This window comes from Mesoplodon densirostris, chromosome 9, assembly GCF_025265405.1.
Source record: "Mesoplodon densirostris isolate mMesDen1 chromosome 9, mMesDen1 primary haplotype, whole genome shotgun sequence".
Taxonomy (NCBI): domain Eukaryota; kingdom Metazoa; phylum Chordata; class Mammalia; order Artiodactyla; family Ziphiidae; genus Mesoplodon; species Mesoplodon densirostris.
The window spans coordinates 99,360,136-99,380,864 of NC_082669.1; the positions used below are offsets into that span (position 1 = coordinate 99,360,136).

At 43.9% G+C, this 20,729-nt stretch overlaps 1 protein-coding gene across 1 annotated transcript in view; it reads right to left on the reverse strand.

Annotated features, from left to right (window-relative positions):
• ZC3HAV1 (zinc finger CCCH-type containing, antiviral 1) overlaps positions 1 to 20,729 on the reverse strand; it is a 63,951-nt gene that overhangs the window by 31,017 nt on the left and 12,205 nt on the right. Inside the window, exons 2-3 of the mRNA XM_060107584.1 lie at positions 8,594 to 8,729; positions 2,342 to 2,594 (exon numbers count right to left, since the gene is read on the reverse strand). Of these exons, the coding sequence (XP_059963567.1) occupies positions 2,342 to 2,594; positions 8,594 to 8,729 (389 nt within the window). The remainder of the gene's footprint in view (positions 1 to 2,341; positions 2,595 to 8,593; positions 8,730 to 20,729) is intronic.

A 20,729-nucleotide genomic window follows, 5' to 3' on the forward strand; every position in this document is an offset into this window, starting at 1 on the left:
TCCAAGCCTCAGTTTCCTTATCCATTAAGTGAGGCCAATAATACACCTGCCCTGCTTCACAGTTTTGCTGTGAGGAACAATGATGAGCTCTTTTAGGTGAAAGTCCCTTGTAAATGATAAAGCATTTCTCAAACATAAAAAGATTCTCTCACAGAATCTTAGTTATATATTCTATTTGCTTCATAAAATTCATCTCCTCTATATCCGCTTCATAAACACATTAAAAAGTGCAAGTGTTAATTCCATTAAACAACATCAAAATGCTTAAGAAATTGTACTGATCACTTCACTGATCATAATAGGATGGCTATTATCCAGAAAAAACAAAATAACAAGTGCTGGTGAGGAGGTGGAGAAATTGACACCTTAGTGCTTTGCTGGTGGGAATGTAAAATGGTGCAGCCACTGTGGAAAATGGTACGGCAGTTCCTCAAATATTTAACACAGAATTACCATGTGATCCAGCAATTCCACTTCAGGGTATATACTCAAAAAAACCTGAAAGCAGGGTTTCAAAGAGATATTTGTACACCCATGTTCATAGCAGCATAATTCACAACAGCTAAAAGGTAGAAGCAACCCAAGTGTCCATCAGCAGATGAATGGATGAACAAAATGTGGTATATCCATACAGTGAAATAGTATTCAGCCTTAAAAAGGAAGGAAATTTTCAAACAGGCTACAACGTGAATGAATTTTAAGGACATTATGCCAAGTGAGGTCCCCGGTGGTCCAGTGGTTAGGACTCTGTGCCCTCACTGCCAAGGGTGCAGGTTCAATCCCTGGTCAGGGAACTAAGAACCCACAAGCCATGCGGTGGAGTGCCCCCCACCCAAAAAGAAGGACATTATGCCGAGTGAAATACGCCAGTCACAAAAAGACAAACACTGTGTGATTCCACTTCTAGGAGTTCCCTAGGGTCGTCAGATACATAGAGACAGAAACTAGAATGGTGGCTGGCACAGGGCTCTAGGGGAGGAGAGAACAAGAAGCTGTTTAATGGGAGCAGAGTTTCAGTTCTGCAAGATGAAGAAAGTTCTGGAGATTGGTGGCACAACAGTGTAAATGGACTTAATGCTACTGAGCACTTAAAAATGGTTAAAATAGTAAATTTTATGTTCTGTGTATTTCTACCACAACTGAAAAAAAATTATATGTATGTATTCTTTTTTTTAAAAAGCAGGAAATTCTAGCATGCTACAACATGGATTGCATGAACCTTGCAGACATTATGGTAAGGGAAACAGTCACTCACAAAAAGACAAACACTGTATGATTCCACTTGTATGAAGGGGCTAGAGTAGTCAAATTCATAGAGACAGAAAGTAGTATGGTAGTTGTCAGGGGCTGGAAGGAGGAGAAAACAGGGTTATTGTTTGATGGGTGCAGAGTTTGAGTTTGGGAAGATGATGAAGTTCTGGAGGTGGATGATGGTGATGCTTGCACGACAACAGCAACATAATGCCATCGAACTGTACATACACTTTAAAAAGATTAAAATGGCCACTTTTATATTTTACCATATTTAAAAAATAAAAATAAACAAATCTCAAAATAATAGTACTGAAGACTGTAAATTAAATTGTATACAGTGTTGCATTAATACTAAATGTCCTGTGTTAGTTGTAGCGTGGTTATGTAAGAGAACAGCCTTGTTTAGAGGAGGCCGATGCTGATACATTTAGGTGTGAAGTCTCCCGATGACCGCATACCTCAAATGCTTTAACCACAAAGATGTGATGTGTGTGTGAGTATCTAGATGTCCACATATATGGAGAGAAAATGATAAAACAACCATGTCAAAATATTAACACCTAGTCCATCTGTTAAATTTTTATTATTTTCCTCTTTTAAAAAGTTTTATCAATTAGCTTTTAGAAAAATGGTAAACATTTAAAAAATCTGATGGTGGGGGGAGATAGTGCTTAGCATGAAAATCGAGTTGCAAAATCACACATATACTATGATCATAATTACGTAAAAATTGTGTATGCATATGGACAACGTATGAAAGTGAAAACAGAGTTTTATGTGATGAGGTAGAGTGAGTATAGGTAGAGTTTCTCTCTCCTTGCGATTTCTGTTTATTTGTTTGTTCTAGTAATTAAAAAGTAGGGCTTCCCTGGTGGCGCAGTGGTTGAGAGTCCGCCTGCCGATGCAGGGGACACGGGTTTGTGCCCCGGTCCGGGAAGATCCCACATGCTGCGGAGCGGCTGGGCCCGTGAGCCATGGCCGCTGAGCCTGCGCGTCCAGAGCCTGTGCTCCGCAACGGGAGAGGCCACAACAGTGAGAGGCCCACGTACCGCAAAAAAAAAAAAAAAAAAAAGTAGACCGCATTTACCTCTCCACCCAGAGGGTTTCTTCTGGCGGTGCCTGCTGTTGCAGATGTCCTGGATGTTCTGGACCACACTTGAGCTCAGCCCGTGCTCCCTCATGATGGCCAGCACCTTTCTGTCCATCAGGTTATGGGACCGGAAGCAGTTGCCATAACCACAATTCCCTCGGGTGAAGTGTTCACAGACGTGGAGCCTTTCACACGGTGGCTGCTGGTTACAAGTCTGTCTTCCACCCTCTCCCTTATAATTTTTGCATATCTACAGAATGAAGAAACAATAGCCAGAGATAAAACATAAAACAGAGATAAAATAGCCAGAGAAGAAACAATAGCCAGAGTTTCTCTATGTGCCACATGTTAAGGAAAGTTTATATAAAAATTTCGGCTGGGCTTCCCTGGTGGCGCAGTGGTTGAGAGTCCGCCTGCCGATGCAGGGGACACGGGTTTGTGCCCCGGTCTGGGAAGATGCCACATGCCGCGGAGCGGCTGGGCCCATGAGCCATGGCCGTTGAGCCTGCACATCCGGAGCCTGTGCTCCGCAACGGGAGAGGCCACAACAGTGAGAGGCCCACATACCGGAAAAAAAAAAAAAAACTTTCGGCTGTAATGACCTATATGGGAACAGAATCTGAAGAAGAGTGGATATATGTATATGTATAACTGATTCACTTTGCTGTACAGCAGAAACTAACACAACAGTGTAAATCAACTACACTCCGATAAAAAATAAATAAATCATAAAAATGCAGCTTTTCTTACTTCCTGATAAGAAAAAAAAATCAGAAGCAAGCAGACATATATCAAAGGAAAAAAATGCATGTGTATTCCACAATCTTTGATGAGTTCCATTCAATCGATGACTTATTTGCAGCAGAAGAGGCCTACAAACTAACTGAAAGAAACTTGAATTTGATTAACCTCCTTTGGAAGAATCAACATAAGACGGCTAGCTACAGATAGAACTAAACAGGACCCAAAGGGAGCCCTACGCTATAAAGGAACCCCAAAGAGGAAGGCCTGTCTTTGGATATCAATTCATTGTTCTATTAAAAGGACATGTGGAGGAACTTGCATGGCGGTCCAGCGTTTAAGACTCCACGTGGTTCGGTCCCTGGTTGGGGAACTAAGATCCTGCATGCCGTGCAGTGCAGCCCAAAAAAAAGGACATGTGGGGACTTCCCTGGTGGCACAGTGGTTAAGACTCCGTGCTCCCAATGCAGGGGCCCCAGGTTCAATCCCTGGTCAGGGAACTAGATCCCGCACGCGTGCCACAACTAAGAGTTAGCATGCCACAACTAGGGAGCCAGTGTGCCACAACTAAGGAGCCTGCGAGCCACAACTGAGGAGCCCACATGCTGCAACTAAGGAGCCCGCCTGCTGCAACTAAGACCCAGTGCAACCAAACTAATTAATTAATTTTTCAAAAGAGGACATGTGGGTCTTATCTACAACTGCTGGGAGTCTAGAATCTAGTCTCAGCTAGGCAGAATGTCAGTTTCTCAAAAGATCAACTGAAGCAGATAATTTGTATATTCCTATGTAAATAGGTATGTCTACATATCTAGCTCTACAGAGATATAGTTTTTTTTTTTTTTTTTTTTTTTTTTTGCGGTATGTGGGCCTCTCACTGTTGTGGCCTCTCCCGTTGCGGAGCACAGGCTCCGGATGCGCAGGCCCAGCAGCCATGGCTCACGGGCCCAGCCGCTCCGCGGCATATGGGATCCTCCCAGACCGGGGCACGAACCCGTATCCCCTGCATCGGCAGGCGGACTCTCAACCACTGCGCCACCAGGGAGGCCCCTGTTTGTTTGTTTTTTTGCGGTACACGGGCCTCTCACTGTTGTGGCCTCTCCCGTTGCGGAGCACAGGCTCTGGACGCGCAGGCTCAGCGGCCATGGCTCACGGGCCCAGCTGCTCCGCGGCATGTGGGATCTTCCCAGACCGGGGCACGAACCCATGTCCCCTGCATCGGCAGGCGGACTCTCAACAACTGCACCACCAGGGAAGCCCAAGATGTAGTTCTTACTGAAAGGAGAGCAGAAGAAACACTGTCACTGAGGCCAGACCAGGTGATGCAGGACTAGAAGATGCTGGTTGAAGTCTGCAGCCCTGGAAGCAGCTACATGTGACCTCACATCTGAATTACTTACTTGCTCCCAGCCTCTCTTTCCTTTGCTGTAAAGAAGGAAAATATTTGCTCTCCTCACCTAACCAAGTTGTTGAGCAGATTAAATAATAAAATACATAAATGTGTTGTGCAAAATATGAAATGTGATGCAAATGTTTGAATCATTACATGAAGAAGCTTAAAGATGAAAACGTTTGGGCCTCCCTGGTGGCGCAGTGGTTGAGAGTCCGCCTGCCGATGCAGGGGATACGGGTTCGTGCCCCGATCTGGGAGGATCCCATATGCCGCGGAGCGGCTGGGCCCGTGAGCCATGGCCGCTGGGCCTGTGCATCCGGAGCCTGTGCTCCGCAACGGGAGAGGCCACGACAGTGAGAGGCCCGCATACCACAAAAAGAAAAAAAAAAAAAAAAAAAGATGAAAACGTTTATAAGCTGTTTCAATAGACTCTGAGCAAACTAGGTCAACATGGGCCACTATGATGTATCCAAGTGGCAAAGACATGGATTCAGACTCTAACAACCAGGACTTAAGCCATCTAAACAACTTCTAAACCTGATGCAAATAGATATCATTGCGATAGAGCCTATGATCCAGATTCAAGACTCTAGACCAACAGTTCTCAAAGTGTGGTCCCTGGACAAGCAGCATCAGCTCCAACTGGAAACTTGTTAGAAATACAAGTCCTTGGGCCCTTCCCCATGTCTACAGAGTCAGAACGGCCAGAGGTAGGGCCCAGCAATCTGGGTTTGACAAACCCTCCAGGTGATTCTGACACACGTTTAAAGCTTGAGAACCAGTGTTCTAGAGGCTTGAGTGAAACAAGAATAATTAGTAACTTCACAAATGATACTAGGAATGGTTAACATTCCGAGTTCTATGCTGATGTTTAAGTAAGAATGCTCCTGCCAAAACAAATGAAATCATTTCTTCCTTTTAATAAATACATCTCAGTTACACAAGTTTCTATACGAGGAAGTCAGATTTGCCTGATGCTTTTATGTTCTCACGGGTCAAGGCAAAGTGGAAGAGTGTGAACATTTTAAGTTTTTGAGGGCAGGCAGTGTGTCTTGTCCACTGCTGCCTTCAGAAGCCTGCCCTTGTAGGAACTCCTGAGTGTTAGTTGAATGAATGCAAAACAAACAATAAGTAAAGTGAGATGCAGAAGGATGAAGTGCCTTGTCCAAGACCACAGAGGTGGTTAGTGGCAGAGTCAGGACTTTGAGAGACATGGAAGGATCATCGTTGACCAACTATGCTTGGAACTAGCTGAACTCTGGCTGACCCCCTCCTGCTAAAACCTTGAAAATATTCTGCCCTACTCACCCAAGTTAAAACACTCCTTGAGGGACCACTCTTACCCCAAATTGTCAAATAGAGACTTATGTTATTGATGCTCTGGTCGATTTTCCATTACAGGAACCAGCGCCTCAGACCTCTGGTTCAGGAACCAGTGCAGTCTGCCAGTCTGTGATCCTACCCCTGACAAGTGGTAAATGGCAATTAAGTTATTGGCTAAAAATAAACTTCAAGCACAAGCCTTCCCACCCCACCCACTAAGCATGGGTACTGAATTCTTAAAAGGGAAAGAGAACCTCAGATGACACTTCAGACTCTCTGTGTGATAAAGGATGACAACAGCATTTTCCTACGAGGACCCTCCCAGCTCTTTTGTCAATGGGCTTTTCTGGGATCCATCAGCAACACCACCTTCTAGTAGGTTCTTCCCTAGAGAAAGGAAGAGCTGTCACTCCCCTTATTCTCCAGGGACGTGATACAGAAAGTCCTTGGTGATTTTGGAGAACAGAAGCAGACAGCAAACCTGATGAGTGACCTTTCCGAACTTCCAAGCTTGACACTAGACTAAGGTTGGACCCCAGGGACACTCCTCTCAAGGGTCATAACAAGACTTCACCTGTCGTCATCCCTTCACATGAAAGGAAGAGGAGGGGGTGGGTCTGTTAGTCAACGGGACCTTTAACGAGTTGGTGTGTAAGGCGTCTCCCCATGCTGGTAGCCAGGAGGGACCGAGCTGGCACACAGGCCAAGGGCCATAGGGATCCCAAGACAAGACCTCTAAACCTAGGCTCCTGGAGACAGAGAGAGAGAGAGAAATCCAAGTACCTAAATGAAAGGATGCCTGCGGAAATGGCATATATAGTCCTCCTCCACTCTCTCCGTCTCTGAAGACATTTTTACAGACTGCCTTGCATTCCCATCTCTCTTGAGCTCAGTGATCAACTCAAAATCACCCCTCATGTCCTAAGGTTTCTAAGTCCTCAAGGGAAACACACTGAGCTTAGAGTCAAAAGATGTTTAACCTCCCAGATATCCCTGATAGCTATCTTGTCATATATAAAAGCACATCTGAATTTCAACCTTGCTTATCTTTTTTTAAAAAAATATATATATTTATTTACTTGTCTATTTTTGGCTGCGTCAGGTCTTAGTTGCGGCATGCGGGCTGCTCTCTAGTTGTGGCGTGTGTGGGCTCAGTTGCCCCACAGCATGTGAGATCTTAGTTCCCCGACCAGGGATCAAACCTGAGTCCCCTGCATTGGAAGGCGGATTCTTAACCACTGGACCACCAGGGAAGTCCCCACCTTTGCTTATCTTAACCTCAGTCCCTTCCACCCATTCCACTTGAGTCTTCCATTATGTTTCTATGCCTCTCTTTCAGTGTGAAGCTAACTTCTCTACACAAGGGTTTTTCTCAGGTCAGACAGCATTCTTTAAACAGCATCCTCTGATTTTCAAGTCAATAGTCCTGTGTGGATGAGACTGTTATTATCTGCCATTGTCCTTACCTTTCTTCTAATGATAGAAGCTTCCAAGTTTTAGCTGGACACCAAGTTACCCAGCCAGAAACTACATTTCCCAGCCTCCCTTCTACCTAAGTGTGATCATATGATAAGTTCTGGCGAATGAGATGGAGCAGATGCACTTTTTACAATGTCCAAGTCGCATCTTTTAAAAAAGAAAGCTGCTTGCCTTTCACTTACTCCCTCTCTACATTCCTGTTGGTTAGAAAATGATGACAGTGAGAAGAGTCTACTTGTACCTGGAGGAGGAAGCCACATGTTAAAAGAGAACAGAGATTATCTACTGGTCCAATAATAGAATGGATATATTATATATAAGATAATAAGGCTGACCTACTGGCCTGAGTCCCTGCATGACATCGTGGAATCCAGCTGCCTGACCATCGGATACCTACCTGCCTACATCTGGGCAAGACCCAAAGTCCGTAAACTATTTCTGTAAAGGATCAAATGGTAAATATTTTAGGCTTTGCAGACCATTCAGTCTCTGTTGCAAATACTCAACTCACTCTTGCATGAGAAAGCGGCAAAAAAAAGACAATATATAAATGAATGAGGGTGGCTGTGTTCCAATTAAATTACAAAAAGAGGTGGCAGGGGCTTCCCTGGTGGCGCAGTGGTTGAGAGTCCGCCTGCTGATGCAGGGGACACGGGTTCGTGTCCCAGTCCGGGAAGATCCCACATGCCGCGGAGCAGCTGGGCCCGTGAGCCATGGCCGCTGAGCCTGCGCATCCAGAGCCTGTGCTCCACAACGGGAGAGGCCACAACAGTGAGAGGCCCACGTACCGCAAAAAAAAAAAAAAAAAAAAAAAAAAAAAAACAGGTGGCAGGTGGGATTTGGCCCATGGACCATGGTTTAATGACCCCCGATCCAGACTGTCAAGTGATAGAGAAAAAAAGTAATATTTTATTTGAATCACTGCACTTTGAGGTCCCTTTGTTCCAATAACTTAGCCTCAACCAATACAGCCTGTCATCTTCCAAAACCTTGCCTCAAAGCCCACCTCTTCCAGGAGGTCACTCGGATGCAAGGCACCAATTAGTCCTACTGCTATTTCTTCAGATCACACTGGCTCACACAGGGTTCCCTAGCAGCCTGGCAGGGAAAGCATTCCAGACTCCAATTCTTGTAAAACTTCCAATAGGAAGGAAATTGTTGGAATCTCTCAGATAACTCAGCAACAATCATCTGTTGACTGCCACCTGCAGGCCCTGGTGCTCAGTTTTCTCTGCTCCCATTCCAACACATCCAGGATGCCACGCTGCCAACAGCACTCTCCCTGCTTTTCAAACTAAGGAATTAGAACTTACCTCTGGCATAAAAAAAGGGTCATTTTGGAGAAGGAGCACTGCTAACTCCTCTTTGTTCAGTCCAGAGAGTGCATGATTTTTCAGGACCTTGAAGTTATCTTCTGAGAGAACATCGTGAGAATATTTGCATAAATTCCTGGAAGTAAATGACAATGGTCAGTGTTTCCACTTCACAGAAAGAAAAGAAAAAGCAATCATCCAGGGAACTTTCAATGAAAATCAATGCCCACATCCTTTGGTGACTAATACAGGTTGGTCCTGCTTCAAGAGTACACTTTAAAAATATAAATTGATGAAACACCTAGATGGGAAAAGGGAATATGAGGATTTTTTTCAGAAATCATACACTTATATACTTTATTTATTTATGTATTCATTTTTGGCTGCATTGGGTCTTCGTTGCTGCCCGCAGGCTCTCTCTAGTTGCGGCGAGCAGGGGCTACTCTTTGTTGCGGTGCGCAGGCTTCTCATTGCAGTGGCTTCTCTTGTTGCGGAGCACAGGCTCTAGGCGCACAGGTTTCAATAGTTGTGGTGCGTGGGCTTCAGTGGTTGTGGCGTGTGGGCTCTAGAGCGCAGGCTCAGTAATGTGGCACATGGGCTTAGTTGCTCCGCGTCATGTGGGATCTTCCCCAGCCAGGGCTTGAACCTGTGTCCCCTGCATTGGCAGATGGATTCCCAACCACTGTGCCACCAGGGAAGCCCCACACATGTATACTTTAAATTATTGCAATACTTCTTCAAACAATGTCTCCTCTAGTATACGTTAATAATGTAGGACGAGGAAAAAATGGCAAAGAAACTGATACAAATTTAGTGGAAATGACTGCCCATTGAGAGACAAAGAATAATTAGGATAACACATCTATGGATTGACAATAAAATCAATGTGAAAAGAGAATTCCATTGATCAAACTAAATTAGATGAAATTGTTCCTTGCTTTCTCTCTTCTATGCCTTACATACCAATGTATACCTATATGATTTGTGACTACAAAGGAATGGAACAAGCTCAGAATTGTACATTTCAAACAACTCTACAAAGAAAGAGATAAAAATCCTCTTCACTTTAAGACTGATGATTTAGGTCTGATAGTACTTTCTATGATGATGGAATTGTTCTATAATCTGAGCTTCCTAAAATGTAAGCTATACATGACTAATGAACACTTGAAATATAGGTAATAAGACTTAAGAAACTAAATTTTCTATTTTACTTTACTTTAATTAATTTAAATTTGAATAGCCACACATGACTAGTGGCTACCATACTGCATGGCAGAGATTTAAATCTTTGCTATTCAAAATATGGCGGGAGAACCAGCAGCTTCACCATTATCTGGGAGCTTGTCACAAATTTAGAATGTCAGGCCCCACCCAAGTGCTACTGAATCAAAATCCGTCTTTCAACAAGATCCCCAAATGATTTAATCACACTGAAGTCCCACAAGCACTGACTTAGACCATTGAGAAACCCAGACAGTACCGATGTTTTCATTAGACAAACATAATGAGACAGTTATCAGTGTTCAGCTAACAAACTCGTTCGACTTCTTAACTTACATACACTCCCTATAATATCGCCAACGTCCTCAGATTTATGGTTTTAACAGTTGCTAATATGATGGGATCTTAATATTTCCTGGTTTGCTCAACCATTATCAAATTGTCAGGAGGTTAGGTAATGGCCAGATTTTCACTACATTACAACCTTTGTACAAACAACCTTTCTTCTTTTACATTATTTCTGGAGATTTATTCCTTTGAGAGTATTGCCTCAAAGGACACAATCAGTTTCCCTGCAGCTTCTGTTTCATTTTGATCTCCTGCTCTCCAGAAAACATAACAGCAATCTGAGAGCATGTCTATTTCCCCGCCAGTACATTAACATAGAGTTTTATCACTTTTGTTCCTTCAGTAAGTAGGAAATAGACTTATGGGGGACTTCCCTGGTGGTCACGCAGTTAAGACTCCGTGCGCCCAATGCAGGGGCCCCAGGTTCGATCCCTGGTCAGGGAACTAGATCCCGCATGACACATGGTGCAGCCAAAAAAAAAAAAAGAAAATTAAAGAAATAGACTTATGCTTTTAATTTGCACTTTAATTATTAGCAAGACTGAAATATTCCCAAATGTAGGCTTGATGCTTGCATTTCCTCTTACTTATAGTATTTGTTCATATCTTTTAACTGTTTATCTAGTGGAGAATGGGTACTAAACTACTGTTCTTTATATATATATATTTGTTGTTGTTGTTGTTGCGGTACGTGGGTACGAGAGGCCACTGTTGTGGCCTGTCCCGTTGCGGAGCACAGGCTCTGGATGCGCAGGCTCAGCGGCCATGGCTCACGGGCCCAGCCGCTCCTGCATTGGCAGGCGGACTCTCAACCACAGCACCACCAGGGAAGCCTTGTTCTTTATATTTTTTAATACTAATCTTTACCAGCCTTGTGTATTTCAAATAGTTTTGCATTTTTCCCTTTTGATCAAGAACTTATTAAGGTTGTCGTTGTTCAACAATCTGATTGCTGTTCTATACAATCATATCCTTCCAATTCGCCGTTCGTAATTTAGCCCACTGTTTTAATACTTGAGAAGTTAATTCCTCCACCACAGCTAGATAACTATACCATTTTGTTTCACCTTTAAAAGAGGTATTTTCAACTTTAATTCTTTAAAATATCTGGAGCTTATTTTGACAACCAGCATCAGAGGAGGACAGAAGTGCTTTATATCAACTTTTCTCAATAACGTCTATTTTTTTTTTTTAAAGAAGATGTTGGGGGTAGGAGTTTATTAATTTATTTATTTATTCTTGTTGTGTTGCGTCTTCATTTCTGTGCAAGGGCCCTCTCCAGTTGTGGCAAGCAGGGCCCACTCTTCATCGTGGTGCGCAGGCCTCTCACCATCGCGGCCTCTCTTGCTGTGAAGCACAGGCTCCAGACGCGCAGGCTCAGTAGCCGTGGCTCAAGGGCCCAGTTGCTCCGCGGCATGTGGGATCCTCCCAGACCAGGGCTCGAACCCGTGTCCCCTGCATTAGCAGGCAGACTCTCAACCACTGCGCCACCAGGGAAGCCCAATAACGTCTATTAAATTGGACTCCTTTCTTACTATTTTGTTATAGAGGACTATTGTTTGTTAACTTTTTAGCAAATTTAGAACTATTGGAATCCTTATTATGTTTTTATCAATCTACGGTTCTACTTTGAATCCAATACCATACAACTGAAATGTCCTTTGCACTGTATTTTAAATATTAACAGAATAATTTATCCTATTATTGGCTTATTCCTTTTCAAAAATCTCTTTAGTGTGCTTAACTATTATTTCCTCTATAGAAATTTTATTATGGCTTTGTCACTTTCCACAAAAGATCATATTGTGAATCTAATTTGTGTTAACGCCATACATTAGATTGGATATTATGTCATCTTAACTACATTCAATCTTCTGATTCTGGAACAGAAAATATCTCTCCATTTATTCAAGTCTTATTCTATTTTTCTTACTGAGAATTAAAATCTTTCTTTTAATAGTTCTCTCATTTCCCAAATATTAAACATGAATCAGTTGCCACCATTATGTTTTAGTTGTTTGTCACTAGTAAACAGAAATGCGAATGACTGCAAAATTATCTTATTGAAATTGACAATGATTTTTTAAATGTAAACATCTACATAAAAGTTATTCTCTAAGAATTAATCTTTAAAAGCCACTATTCAAATAGTGACTTTTAATAGTCCCACACTGTTCACGCTGTCTGCATGTAAGACATTTCTGAAGCCCTCTAGAATTGCCTTCTTATCTAGCCGTGGAACCTCATGAGAAAAATCAGAATCAACAACCATGGCAGCCACTGCCCAAGTCCTTAAAACCCAGCCAGCCCTCCCCACACACACTGCTTCATGCACAACTCAAGGGCGGTTGGTCAGGCTCTGGCAACAGCCTGTACTTTAGCTGTTTTCTCAGGCGTGCTCTCTCCTGGCTTTCTCTACCAGGAGTTCTGGCTTCTAGTGTGTGTCTGGCACTCCTTGATAAAGCTGACCTCAGCTCTCCACTTGCTCTTGGGGTCTGTGCTTTCAGATAACTGCTCCCCAGCAGCCACCACGACCCAGAGCCCTCAGCAGCTGGGCTGGGACTCCACCTTATCACTCCTCCAACCACCACGGGAGGGGCGATCTGTGAAGAGACTCTACAGCAGGAAGGGGACCAGCCTCCTGCCCAAAGCAGGAAATCCCTCTATTAGAGCTTTACCAGATACCTGCGAGCTTCATTACCTCACAAGGCATCTCACTCCACTGGGTACTGCCTTTAACGATCCTCTTGATATGGAACAGAAAATGACCTTGTTGAAACACCCTGCTGCTAGGCAGGTTCTACCCTCTGGCTCCGGGATATCTGACAACTGGGAGGAATTAAGAACCTTTCTTCCCTTTGAGCTCCAGCCCAGATATTGTGATCACAGAGCCAAGATTATGGTACCTCTCCTGTGGCCAGATTAGGGTCACAGATGAGGACCCAGTCCCTCTCCAGGTCCCAGCAAGATACAGCATCGGTCATATCTGTCCTGTGCCTGCTCTGTCCTAGTCAAGGAGCAGTGGGGCACTTCCAAGGTCCTGGAAGTCAACATTTCCTCTAAATAACTGAAGGCAGCCAGACAAATCTAATAAGAACCCCTCTGCCTGGAGCCCTGAGTGTCCAGGCTTTGCCAGCCTCACCCAAGACACTCATGCCTGTAGGAAGAGCCCGCCCAGCACACGCTGCGCTGCCTGGGTCCTTGACGTTGCCCGTCTGAGAGCCCAGATCGCTTTTTATTTCTCATCTCCATCCTCAGGCAAACTGCTCGTTCCTCTAGATTCCATAATACTCACCTTGAACTCAGCTTCAGACAGCAGCATGTCATATCTAGCCTTGAGTTCTGACTTGCAGCCCTGTCCCTGGGAGGCCCTGCTCAATTTTCCCACATTCCCTAGACTTTTCCAAACTTGTTAGAGGCTTTATCTCCACCCTAATTTCAACATATTGTTCAGGGCGGGGCAGTTTGTGCTCACCTATTTGGGAAGTAAGACCAGAAGTACAGACACTAACATTTATCACATATTTACTAAGTGACAGGAACTTGCATCTGTTATTTATAACCTACGAGGAAACAGTTTACTTTTTACTTTGGGAAACTGAGACTGGGTAAAATGAGAAATCAAAGGTGACTCAAATAAGAGGAAGAGCTGATAACTGAACCCAGATCTCAAAAAGCAAATAAAAACATAATCTGGAAAAATGAACAAAAACAGACATGTCTGAAATTTTTCCAAACCAGAAAGAAAAAAAAAAAATGCCATTCTGGATTATTCAAACTATTGTTCCCTAGCACTAAGTAGAAAATTGAGAGTAGGGTATGAGGAGAGAGAATGCATATAAGTCACATATGCGGGCTTCCCTGGTGGCACAGTGGTTGAGAATCTGCCTGCCAATGCAGGGAACACGGATTTGAGCCCTGGTCTGGGAAGATCCCACATGCCGCGGAGCAACTAGGCCCGTGCGCCACAACTACTGAGCCTGCGCGTCTGGAGCTTGTGCTCCGCAACAAGAGAGGCCGCAACAGTCAGAGGCCCGCGCACCGCGATGAAGAATGGCCCCTGCTCGCCGCAACTAAAGAAAGCCCTCGCACAGAAACGAAGACCCAACACAGCCAAAAATAAACAAACAAACAAACAAACAAACAAACAAATTTTTTTTTTAAATCACATATGCGGTGTAGAAGGGACACAATAAATGATAGAAACTGTTGCTTAGGGACTTCCCTGGTGGTTCAAGCGTTAAGACTCTATGCTTCCACTGCAAGGGCGCGGGTTTGATCCCTGATTGGGGAACTAAGATCCTGCATGCCGCCTGGCAAGGCCAAAAAAAGAAAAGAAACTGTTTCTTATGATTGGCATTGCGGAGACAAGCTCGGCAGCAGCACTCATCACGGTCAGGGCTTGATGGAGACCATGTTCAGGTTTAAGATGCAGAAGCTTCCTTCTCACTTTCTTCTGATCACCCTGTCCCAGCTCCAGGTCCCTAATAGTCGCTAGGAGGATTTAGCCAGGAAATAGTGTGAAAGTCTCCCAAGGCCTCTTGGGAGTTCTCAAAGCCAGTGGTTCTTAAAGTGAGGTCCCCTGATCAGCATCACCTAGGAGGTTGTCAGAAATGCAAATTCTCAGGCCCCATCCCAGACCTGCTGGGTGAGTCTCAACCTTCTAGCTCACATCAGAATCATCTAGAGCGGGCTTCCCTGGTGGCGCAGTGGTTGAGAGTCCACCTGCCGATGCAGGGGACACGGGTTCGTGCCCCGGCCCGGGAAGATCCCACATGCCGTGGAGCGGCTGGGCCCGTGAGCCCTGGCCGCTGAGCCTGCACGTCCGGAGCCTGTGCTCCGCAACGGGAGAGGCCACAACAGTGAGAGGCCCGAGTACCGCAAAAAAAAAAAAAAGAATCATCTAGAGGGTTTGTTAGAACACAGATGGCTGGGGCCCACCCCAGTTTCTGATGCAGTAGGTCTGGGGTGAGGGCTGAGAATATGCATTTCTAACAAGCTCCGAGGTGATGCTGATGCTGCTAGCCCAATGAGCATGCTTGGGAGCAAGGATGCTCAAGGCTACCTTCTCCAGCAAAGAATAATGGGCTCGGCAGAAGGTTGATTCACAGCCACAGGGACTCCCCACCTCCCGGCACGGATTGCCCACAAACCATTATGAACTGCCCAGGGGAAAACAAGTGTTTGCAGAATGCTGCCTGCACTTGGAGCAGATAAACTTAAAACAGCATGAGCTGGGAGAAGAGGTGATAACTTTTTAAAACAAGAGCGAAGATGGCCTTGGAAGAGGCAGGAATGTCTCTCAGGAATCTCAAGCCAAAAGCCTAAAAACAAATGACTTTTTCACTCTTCTCTTCCAGTCACAGAACAAAATGTTACTTTAACCCTGGCAATAAATGCTCCCCCAATCACAGATGAAGTCTAGCTTGCAGAGTGGTTCTCATCCCTGGTTACACATAATAATCAACCGGGGAGTGCTCAGAAATACCTAAGCCTGGGCCACACCCTCAGAGATTGATTTAATTTGACAGGACGTGAGACCCCAGATGATTCCAATGTGCAGTCCAGGCTGGGATTGCTGGCTGGGCCTGTCAGATGCAATTCTAAGCTAGGTTCCTGAACTAGATACTCACACGTGTGAACTCCAGCACTTCACAAGTCAGCAAACACAGGGCCAACCCTGGGCTCCACAATCAGACCAGCGGGATAAAAGATAACCTTAAGGAAAGTCTTGTTTTTTGACAGTCATTTGTATCAAAATACCCCTTCTCTTCTCCTGTTCACCTGCTCTGTTCCCCAACACCTCATGTGGGAGGTGGACAAAATCAAAGAGCTAGTCAATTTGTATAGAAGACAGGAAATAGCTCATCATGATTCAAGCCAGGCAAAAAAAAGGAACCAGGATGTGTGAAAGATAAAATCTAGAGAACACTCATCTAAAGAATAAAACGTCACCAATCAAAACCAACCCTGAGGGCTTCCCTGGTGACGCAGTGGTTAAGAATCCGCCTGCCAATGCAGGGGACACGGGTTCGATCTCTGGTCCGGGAAGATCCCACATGCCGCGGAGCAACTAAGCCCGTGCACCACAACTACTGAGCCCGCGTGCCTGCCTAGAGCCTGTGCTCCGCAACAAGAGAAGCTACGACAACGAGAAGCCTGTGCACCGCAATGAAGAGTAGCCCCCGCTCGTCGCAACTAGAGAAAGCCCGCGCACAGCAACAAAGACCCAACACAGCCAAAAATAAAAACAAATAAATAAATTAAAAAAAAAAAACCTGAGAAGTATTAACGTCATGAGACGCCTATCCTCTATATGTTTGTACTTCTGACGTTCGAGATTAAATTGCCAGTTACTAGAGGCAGGGATGGTTCACTGAATCTGGAACCCCTAGTCAGATGGGGGAGAACCAGAGTAGACCAGCAGAGAGCAGGAACAGGGTAAGGAACAATGTCAGGGAAGAGAAAGGGTGGAGCCGAAGAAATCGACCTGCTTGAACCACAACTGTATTACCCAGAACACATTACGTGGGAAAAAGAGGTCGCCCCCTGACTGCTGATCGTGATTAGCCCTAGGTGCAGACGGCCGAGGACCCCAGCCAGGCGAGGGGAATGCAGCTGGTAGGCTGCAAGACTCTGGGCTGCAGGGGGCAACAAGAAGGGACCAGGCCCACCGAGGATGGGAGAGGTGGGGGGCCGAGGAACTGATTGTAACCTATAGCTGTACCAAGAGTAAGGCAAACAATGCAGGTGCCACAATATTGTAGACAATCTCCCCAGTTTGACTTATTTCTCTGGTCCTTTTAATCAGTGGTTCTCAAACTCTGCTGCCCATTAGAACTACCCAGGGACTTTTTAAAAACCCTGATGCCCAATTAAATCAGAATGTCCAGGGGTAGGAGTTGGGCATCAGTATTTTTAAAAGATTTCTCAAGTGATTCCAGTGTGCAGCAAAAGTTTGGGACCATGGCCCTAAGTCCGCATCAGGACTGAGAAAAAGCACAGGAAGTGAAGAGAGAGTGAAGGGTAGGAGATGCCGCAGGGTATGCGGGATCTTAGTTCCCCGACTAGGGATCGAACCCCTGCCTCCGGTGTTGGAAGCATGAAGTCCTAACCACTGGACCGGCAGGGAATTCCCACCAAAATCTTGATTAGAGACAGTAAGTCACCAAGGCTCCTCTCCTTGAACACGCTTCTCCTTCTGCCACACTTCCCAACATAAATCCCTTTGGAAGTTAAGAAGAATATTAAACTAGGGAGAAAGATGAATTAACTGGTTAATGGTGTTTGAGGATTGTTTCAGTGAGAAAGGGGCAGAAGCTTCTAGAATAGCCTACTTTTGGTGACACAATAAATATTTGTTGGGGCTTCCCTGGTGGCGCAGTGGTTGAGAGTCCGCCTGCCGATGCAGGGGACACAGGTTCGTGCCCTGGTCTGGGAAGATCCCACTTGCCGCAGAGCGGCTGGGCCCGTGAGCCACGGTCGCTGAGCCTGCGCGTCCGGAGCCTGTGCTCTGCAATGGGAGAGGCCACAACAGTGACAGGCCCACGTACAGCAAAAAAAAAAAAAAAAAAAAATTTGTTGACGTAGTGGGTAGAATGTCTGATGTTTCCTGTATGTCTTGTGGTTCTATCATATAAGAGTAAGAGACATGTCACCCTAACCTTGGAGGAATGCAACACTTTTTTCATCATTTGCTCACTCAGCACTAAAGAATGCATTTCACTTTGACTCCCTCAAACTCTAAAGCCACATAAAACTTGCATTTGCAATCTGCCAGGAAGCACATCTGCAGATACCGTTTCTGAAAGTGTGGTTCCTGAACCCCTGCAAGAGAATACTTAGGGTGATGGTTAAATACAAATTCCAAGGCCCCCATTCACCCCTTCTGAACCAGAATTTCTGTTGTGTGAAGCTCTACCCAAGTGATTCAGATATACTTCAAAGCCTGAGAAGTACTGCTCCAAAGCTGGGTACCTACTACACCACAGGGGCAACCCAAAATCGACCCATCAAGGTGTGGGGAAAAAATGTTACAACTGTTTATATTTATTTTGTATCTAAGAAAGTAAAAAATTATTGCCTGGGCTGAAAGAGGTGAAGGATTAGGGAAGATTAATTGGTTAATTTAGAAGGGGCATAAGAGAACCTTTAGGACTGATGAAAATTTTCTGTATCTTGATCATGATGATGGTTACATGGGTATATCCATTTGTTACGACTCTTCAAAGACTCTTCAAACTGTATGCTTTAAATGGGTATATTTTATTGTATGTAAATCATACCTCAAAAGTTGATTTTAAAGTTCTTTTAAAAGGTAACAAATTAATAAATATTTACTACACAAAGTAAAAGTTATACATCATACAGTTTTTAAATAAATAGATACATAATAGGAGTACATGCTGAAAATGGTCTCTAATGACAGGGGTGAGGAATCAAAATGTTTGGAAACTACTTCCCCAGATGACCTCTCTTAACCTGAAGCTCTGAATTGGTCTAAAACATTCTTTTTTTTTTTTTTTTTTTTCTGGCCACGAGGCATGCGGGATGGAACCCATGCCCCCTGCAGTGGAAGCGTGGAGTCTTAAGCACTGGACTGCCAGGGAAGTCGCTGGTCTGAAACATCTTAAAATCTCTTCTTAGTTGGGGAGCATTTAAAGATCATGAATTAGGTCTCCACTTTCTTCTCTCAAACTGAGTCTAACTCTCGTGCCCCAATTTGGTTAAATTGATTTCTCAATGGACTTGAAATCCTAGGTTCTTCTAGATTCTTTTACTCCTTTTCCACCACCATCTTGGGGCCTTTCTCAATTCCAAAGTAGCCTGTAGGTAAAGATCACAGACACCAGTTTGGAAATAAATGTGATCAGGAGCAGTAATCAAATCAGAAACTTTTTATGGACGGAAAACGAATCTATACTTATTTTAAATCATTAATTCTGCCATCTCCACATTATGTAAAAAGTAGAAAATATTTTGTTATCAGATGCTTACTTGTCACTTATTTAAGATTGTTTATCATGAGTCACAGTATCACTTATTAAGTTTCTTAGTTTAATTTTTGCAGAAGGCTGCAGAAATTGAAAGTCAAATTCGATCAAATTCAAATAAATATGAAGCAAATCTGAAAGGAGAGCAAAAATTCCCAAATGATTCTTATGGGGCACACACCCCTCCGTGCTGTGACATCACAGAAAGCAGCATGTCTCTAAGGGCATCAGCCTGACAAGGAGACTCCGTGGACACAGCACAATCAGGAACAAAGGAGACATCCAAGAAGACTCCTCCTGGGTAAATACACCCCCTCAAATGACACGCAACATGCAAGAGTAAAAGGCAAACCTTGAACACATATGCTAAGTGAAAGAAGCCAAACACAATGGGACAAATACTGGATGATTCCATTTAGAGGGAACATCCAGAATAGGCAAATCCATGCAGACAGAAAGAAGACTAGAGGTTGCCAGGGGCTGGGAAGAAGAAATAATGAGGAGTGCCTGTGGATGGGTGTGGGGCCTCTTTGGGGGATGATGAAAATGTTCTGGAACAAGATAGTGGTGATGGTTGCACAGCATCATGAATGTACTTATTGCCATTGAACTGTATACTTTATGATAAAAAATTAAATATAGTAAAGGCAATTATAGACAAAAATAGAGTGCTAAGAGGACAGAAAAAGAAAAATGCAAACAGAAGCAACAAGTAAGAATTAGACACCACATAAGACAAACTTGAAAAACAAGCACTGGGAATTCCCTGATGGTCCAGTGGTTAGGACTCTGCACTTTCACTGCCAAGGGCCTGAGTTCGATCCCTGGTTGGGGAAATAAGATTCCACAAGCTGCCTGGCACAGCCAAAAATAAATAAATAAATAAAACAAGCATTATGCTGCAGCAATTTTTTTTGGATCTGTCTCCTAAAGTAAAGGAAATAAAAGCAAAAATAAACAAATGGGATCTAATTAAACTTAAAAGCTTTTGAACAACAAAGGAAACCATCAACAAAATGAAAAGACACCTACTGAATGGGAGAAAATATTTGCAAATGATATGACCAATAAGGGATTAATATCCAACATATATAAACAGCTTATACAACTCAACATTAAAAAAAAACAAACAACCAAACAACTCAATTAAAAAATGGGCAGAACTGAATAGACATTTTTCCAAAGAGGAAATGCAGATGGCCAATAGGCACATGAAAAGATGTTGAACATCGCTAATCATCAGGGAAATGCAAATCAAAACCACAATGAGATATCACCTCACACCTGTCAGAATGGTTTTCAAAAAGAACACAAATAACAAATGTTGGTGTCGAAGTGGAGAAAATGGAACCCTCATACACTGTTAGTGAGAATGTACATTGGTACAGCCACTGTGGAAAACAGTATGGAGGTCTCTCAAAATACTAAAAATAAAACTACCACATGATCCAACAATTCCACTACTGGGTATATATCTGACAAAAACAAAAACACTAATTTGAAAAGATAAATGCACCCCAATGTTCACAGCAGTATTATTTACAATTGCCAAGATATGGAAGCAACCTAAG